We start from the raw sequence: 7,105 nt of genomic DNA on the forward strand, positions 1-7,105 counted from the left end.
CAGTTTATACCTGGGGCTTATCAGGTACAAAACCCACTGTTGCTAAAAATGCTGAAGAGAAAGAAAATGGCATTAACCACAATCACATTTTCCATAAGAGATTTTGAAATCTATACAATATATACATCTATGTTTCAATGTGAAAATTATATTTTTAAATTTCAAGGTGTGAGACACCTCTGCATAAATGGAGGTTCGTATTAGTAATCGGAACTAAGCTGGTAAGGGTTTAAAAAAAAAACATATCCATACATTTTTACCAAATTAATGCAAAAGTGCTTCAAAGTACTCAGAGGGCTAAAGATTATAGGGTGAGAAATACCAGCACACTTAGGTCACATGAAAAAAGTGCACCAGAATTAGTTATAAATGCTTAATTAAACTGTCTGTTAATGCATGCAGCTTGATGCATCAGAGGGATGCACAGCAACTAAATCCAATTTACACAAAGTTCCAAACACTTACCACTGCATTTTAACCTTCATATTTTACCAGTAACAACAGCTGATTATGCACCTCTATTTAAACACTGTACAGTTATACAAAACAGTTCAGCCCAGAGCGACTCTGGAGTTAAAATAAGAACATGTGCCAAGAACTAAACAGTAGCTTTAAGGCGTCTTTGACAGTTTTCCTCAAAGCAAATTACAGTTATTTTAATCAAAAGCAAATGCTACTGCTTCTCTAACTCCGAAACGTACAGAAGATGATCCTCTGGTGACTTCCCATGTGTTTTACTAAGATGAAGTTTAACAGCATGCTTGCTTGCAAAAGTCCTGTTACAAAGTTTGCACTGATAAGAAGTTCCGATATCTTCCTCTGGAGAGGACGTCACCAGTTTTTCAGACGGTGACTTTGCTTGTGCTATCTGATTGTTAATCTGTTCAGTGGACAGTTTGGACAAGTCTCTTAACCTGAAACCCAGATGCGATTCAAGATGACTGATGTAAGTTGACGGAGTTCTGATCTGTGACGCACAGTCATTACAAAAGAACACTGGGTGCCCAGTGTCCAAATTTTTAAGGAACTTAGTTCCCCCCGTCCTTCGGAGCTGGTATTTCACATTGGCTAGCCAGTGGCTAATTGTGGTCATTGAAAGTCCCGTAAACCTGGAAATGTGCATTCTTTCTTGAGGGCTCAAGTCTGACATGATGTATTTTCCCTCTGACGTCTGCCGTAGACTAGCTGCAAACTGGGCCTGCAATATGAGCAAGTGCTGAGGGTTCCAGTTAGACTGACGTCCCTTCCTTTTCTGAGCTGGTGTACTCTCTTCTGGTTCCTCTATTGTGGTACCATCAATGTCAGATTTCTCAGATATGCTGGAAGGTGTGGAAGATTTTGATGTGTGACTTTCTGTCAGGTTCTTCAGCATATCAGATATATCTGACAAGGCATTCTCGCGTAGCGGCGAGTTTGACATGAATGACACGACTGCAGATGTCTTTGCTGTTGTCACTGTAGATGAAGAAGATGCAGAAGATGTCGATGTGGATGACAAAAGCGCTGAACCCAAAGAGCAGCTTTTGTCACTCTTGCCTTTCGTCAAATCTATGGGTTGGTCATTGTTGACATGATAAAAATAACGGTCTAAGTGGTCTGGTTTTTTGGACTGTAGAGGTGGGGTGGCCACTGCAGCCTTTTCCGCCAAACTGTTGCTCATTTTAAAAAGCATGCTCATTGGATCCAAAGCTGGCAAAGATGGCTTTGCTGCCTTCCCAAGGTGAATATTCATGACAGACTGCAGTGCACTTAACGGATTTACAAATGGCTGTTCGGGAGGGTGATCAGTAATGATAGCTGTGCTGCTACTTAAAGAACTTACAATGGACTTAACAGGCTCTTTCCCATTTTCCACAGGTTCTACAGTTGGACTGTCCTTGCAGCCATCTCTCTGAGGGACTGGGCTGTTCTGCTGGCTTTTAAAGACACCATCATTGGAGGACTCCATCTTAAGGGGTTCACTGACTTCACTACTGCATGGCGAAGGCGTTGCACGCTTCATTGGAGAAAGCTTTCCTTCAGGCTCTTTCATTTTTTCCTCCACTTTAGCCACCTTCTCAGTGACTTTCTTGACCAATTCTTCCATGGCATGAAAGTTTGTTTTTGGCACAGGTGAGGTCTGACTGCTTGGTGGAGACACCAAGGGCTGGTTTTTAGTTGGCGATACTAGTTCATTGTTTCCAAACATAGGTTTTAATGGTGTACTCTTCCCAGATGAACCCAATGACAGCTTCATCATATTAGGCAGCTGATAGGCAGCATGAATGCTGGGGTAGCCACCCCAGCTTGGCGTGCCATTCTGAGCTTTGTTTATAGCTGATGTAACTGTGTTTTCTAAAGACTTCAATATATCTAATCCCCCCTTAGGGCTTTCTTCTAGGTCATTTTCAGTCAAGTAATGGTATTTTGAGGAGATATCATACTTCTCCTCATCTTCACTTGACTTTTCTTTGTCTTTCATTTTGTCATCAGCAATGCCTCTTTCTTTATCTACTTCTTTTTTTATTTCAACATTTAATTTAGGGGAAACACTAGAAGGTGTATTGGAAGGAGACGTAAAAGTGGTGGCAGCTAGCGGCACAGACTGTACTTTCTCATCTACTAGGGACGTTATTGTTGGTGTCGCTGGGGCTTCTATAATTGGCTTCCCTTTTTTCATGGCAGAATTAGTGACTTTAATAAAATGTCCCGTCACCATCATGTGAGCCGTGAGTTCCTGCAGAGTGTCATGCGAACTTCCGCACTCCATGCACTTCAGAATTTGAGATTTCCTCGCCTCAAAGTGCCAGGCATAGCTGGCACCATTCTGGTGACCATAGCGATTATTTGGCGTAATGTAAGGATTAGAATTCTTTTGAAGTGCATCATTGGTATCTGAGATTGTTGCTTTTGGTGTCCCACCTGTGGAATCTGGAGAACTTGGAAGTTCAAGCTCCAGTGATGCTTTCTTTCTAGTAGCTGGGATAATTTTTGCTGCTACAGGTGTAACAGGTTCCTTCAGAGGCACTTTTTGGTAGTGTTTTGTTTTAATCATATGAACACTCAAATCCTGAAGAGATTCAAATGAATGACCACAGTACATACACTTTAATACTTTCTGGGCATCTTCCTTCCCTTCCATCTCAAGCAAAGAACGTTTACGAGGTTTGGACCATCTTTTGGGGTTATTGTTATCAGTTTCATGGTTGTCATCTCGATAATGTCCCGTTTCATTCATGTGCACTGTTAATTCTACTAAAGTATCATAGGCAGCACTGCAGTCTTTACAGCGGAATTTACTGGCTCCGGTAAATATAGAGCCATAAAGCTTACTGCTTTGTCTGTACAATTGAACTGTGCTAAAAAGACTTGGTTCAGGAAGAATTCTGCTCTGAGAAACTTGCTGCAGTGTTTTAGCCATAGCAGTCTGATGCCAGTCAAAGCTGCCACTTCCACAACTGCTACTGCTGCTGCTGCTACTGCTGCTGCTACCATTGTTTTTTTCTGAAATCGGCTGGTGAAGGTTCAAATTGAGATTGGACCAGTAGGAATTGGAGAGGAAGTTATTATATACGGCTTTCATTTGTTCTAAACTATCAGATACAGTAGAGTCTTCCAGTGGTATTGAAACCTCCTTGCTCTCTTCCTCATTTTTAATAGAGCTGCTCTCGAAGTCTGCCATGCGGTCACTTGTCTCACTGATGTGTGACTCACTGTCCATTTCATGGCTAGAAAATTCAGCTGCTGGAGAGTTTTGGTAGCTTTGGCAGTTCTTACTGAAGTCTTTTTCTGGACATGCGTATTTTGCTGAAGGCTCCCCATCAACTGCATTTTCATCAGGTTCCACATCTTCTTCCACCAGTGCTGCTGCTTTTAGTTCGTCTGAAACATAGGCTATTATGAAGAGAAGAAAATATAAGTCAGTTTCTGCTGATCATACTTTTGCTTAAGTCTTTTAGCCAAAGAAGGCTACTTATTTGTAAAATTAAACAGTTAAAATATAGTGTTTCTTCAGAACAAGAAAAAAATCTGCTCTTCAAACATAATTTGCCACCTTATTCTTCTCAAGGGGCAACAGCTTGAAATTAAAACTAAATTTGAAATTAATGAAGCACATTCTGGAGGTGGCATTCATTTCTAAAGTAATAAATTACTTGTATCAACCTCAGAGACAGCAGTTCCTGTCTGTCAATTAATATGTCTTATGCTTTTCCTACCCCTAATGCATTTCTTAACAGACAGATTCACAATTTAAATTAAGCAAGCATTTTTTGCTCATTACAGTTTTGAGACTCAATCTTTAATAAATATAGAGTACAACAAACATCAGAAACTCCTACAAATTAAAAAAAAACCCAGTTACAATCATCAAAAAATGAGATTTTTAAAAAGTTATCATTATTGGTATATCATATATTAAAGGAGCAGATGGTCAAAGCAGGTGACGCAACCTTTTGAAACAACTCACTAAGAGCAATTTGAGGATATTCATTATGGGTGTAACAAATGACCCATTCACATTTAAACATACCTTTCTCGACAAGAAAGCCCATGCAGAATTATGTCAGGAGCTAGTTCAAGAAAATTGGTATGCTGTACTCATTCTTGCTGTATAAATATATACAAGACCTTCCAGTGGACCTTACAAATGTCAAAGTGTTTGCTCTTTAGACTACTTTGTCAATATTTACGCAGCATAAGCTACACAGACACCCAACAGGGATCCTGTCTTTTTTCCCCCCTCTCAAGTAATGCAACCGGTGATGTAAATCTAAGATACTCTTCCTGAATAGAATAGTTGGGAACTGACAGTAAACACATTCTTTTTTTCCATGGTGCTTCTGTGAACACCACATGTGTATTCTACACATACAAAGTCTACCTGACTTTTTTCCTTCAGGCAAGAAAACTATGGAAACACTAAGAGAGGGATCATTAACTGATCAAAATGATCTATTTCTATATAATGCATTAATTTACAGCTAAGTAAGAAAGCAAAAATGGAACATGACTGTTCCGTATTAAGTGGAATTTAAAATTTTCTTTCAATCTCTCACAAATACAATTATAAACTTTGGAAAAAAAGCATTTCCAGTAGACTCTATGGTTGAAGACACTTGACTTTTGACCTTCTCTGCAACAGATCTGGAATGTGTGGGTATCTGTATCTTAAACACATTGAATAATCTATAGCTTGTTTATTCAGGCAATAGTGCAGAGAAGATAATAGTGTATACCCCAAAAAGACCTACTTTAACCAACAGACTGAAAAATGTAGAACAGTATAGTAGATATCACATAAACAGTATTGAACCTTGCAAACTTCTTTCAGGGAAAATATGTTTAGATGTTATCAGAAAATCACAAGAAACAAAACAACTGTTAAAGTAACAATGAAATCAGGCTTTTAGTTTCACATGGAGTATTTCTTCATTCAGTTAGGAAATACAAAATATTCACTACTGTTCTTTCACATGGATGAATGGTAGCAAATCTTCCTCCAAGCATGTAAAGTTATAATCTGATCTTCCGAATAGAAGTTAAACCTTTGAAAGCACAAACATATCACATAAGAGCACCACATAACTGTGATTAGATACTTCAGCTCAGATAATTTCAATGCAGAAAATTCATGCAGCAAGGGTCCTATTTTTAACGTTTGGGAGAACACAGTTTGAAAGAATTATGTTAAAAACTTTATTCTAAGATGTTTCAAAGATGCTTATATGAAGATCAGACTTCAACAACAAGTATATGTGCTCTAATGAAATAGAGCTGTGCTGTTTTGCGCCATTTTACGCTTTTTCAAAATATTTTGAAAGAATTCAAGAATCCTTTTTTTTATGTACATTACAGTCATGTCAGCAATTTGTAGTAAGGATCAGTGCCTATCCTGCAAGTACTTGCAATGAAACCACTACAAAGAATCTAACAAGGTGGATTTCATTCAATACTTTCATTCCCCTATGGATGGTACAGATTGTTTTTCATCTTCATTATTTGTTCCATCATGTTTCTGAACTCCACCAAAAACTTTCGCAAAGGAGTCCAAAGCACTTCAAATTACCCTCTAAAGCTGAAAAATTCTAAATAATTACTGATAGCGTGTAAACAACTGGCTACCACCTACCTCCTTCTCAACCACACCATATCCTTGTGATATGAATAAGGAAGGATGAAAGGAAGAAATGACAGCATGAAACCTATGATTTGGAAGCAAATGTACTCTTTTGCACCGTGTGGAAACAGTTTTTCTCTTACAACTCCTGTTCCTTTGCCTCTGTTGTGAAACTGAAGAATAACTCCCTTTTTACAAGGTAAGGAAAATCCCAGGTTATTGCCACGCTGCCTGCATTAGAAAGATCTCATTCACACCTGCGGGCTGAGATGGCACACCAAAGCACTCTGTAACTGTACCTGTCTTTTGCTCTTTTTGTCCATGAGTGCTAGTGTGAGCACGGGCCACCCATTCCCACCACCACATCACGTACCAAAGCCCTCGGGCTTGGTCCCTGCACAGCACAGAAAGTGCTCCTGGGGACCAGTGCTCACCAACACAAACAAGGGTCACAGAATCAAGCCCCTAAGTAGTGTGGCTTTCTTCACTTTTTTATTTCTCTTATTGCTGAAATCTTATGAATTTTGTTTGGACTGAAACACTTGTATTGTCACATTCACAGTTTTTTAGAGTGACTTTTACGTTAGGGAAAACCTCCAGCATGAGTCTCATTTAAATGTAAATCTATTTACCTTTCATGCTTTCTTTGCCCTTTTCACCAACTATCAAGCATATTTGCGTGTTAACCAGAAGCTGCCTCCTCTATAGCTGTTCTCCTTCCTAAGCTCAAGTTGTGAAGCCAAGTTGTGACATCAGTCTTTGATCCAGATATGAGGGAAATGAGGCACAAACGACAGTACGCAATTTCACCCGGCAATCTGCAACTTCGATAAACTGACAGTATGCACAACTCCTCCTGCTCTTTCCCCTGCACAAGGGAGAGGGGGGATGAAACACGGCATTACCCCCAAGTTGCTCAACGAAGGATTTACGCAAGAGATGAGGGTGCTCAGGGAAACGTCTTAGTCTAAAACTTCAAACACCATCCTAAACCAGAGTTTATGCCAG

At 39.5% G+C, this 7,105-nt stretch overlaps 1 protein-coding gene across 1 annotated transcript; it reads right to left on the reverse strand.

Annotated features, from left to right (window-relative positions):
• Nucleotides 1-281: 281 nt before the first annotated feature.
• Nucleotides 282-3,715, reverse strand: TSHZ3 (teashirt zinc finger homeobox 3). Its single transcript, XM_009821896.2, has one exon. The coding sequence runs from the start codon at nt 3,698-3,700 to the stop codon at nt 674-676; it is 3,027 nt and encodes a 1,008-aa protein (XP_009820198.2). The 5' UTR covers nt 3,701-3,715; the 3' UTR covers nt 282-673.
• Between the last annotated feature and the right edge of the window lie 3,390 nt (nt 3,716-7,105).

The sequence above is a fragment of the Gavia stellata genome, chromosome 15, assembly GCF_030936135.1.
Source record: "Gavia stellata isolate bGavSte3 chromosome 15, bGavSte3.hap2, whole genome shotgun sequence".
In the NCBI taxonomy this organism is placed as follows: Eukaryota; Metazoa; Chordata; class Aves; order Gaviiformes; family Gaviidae; genus Gavia; species Gavia stellata.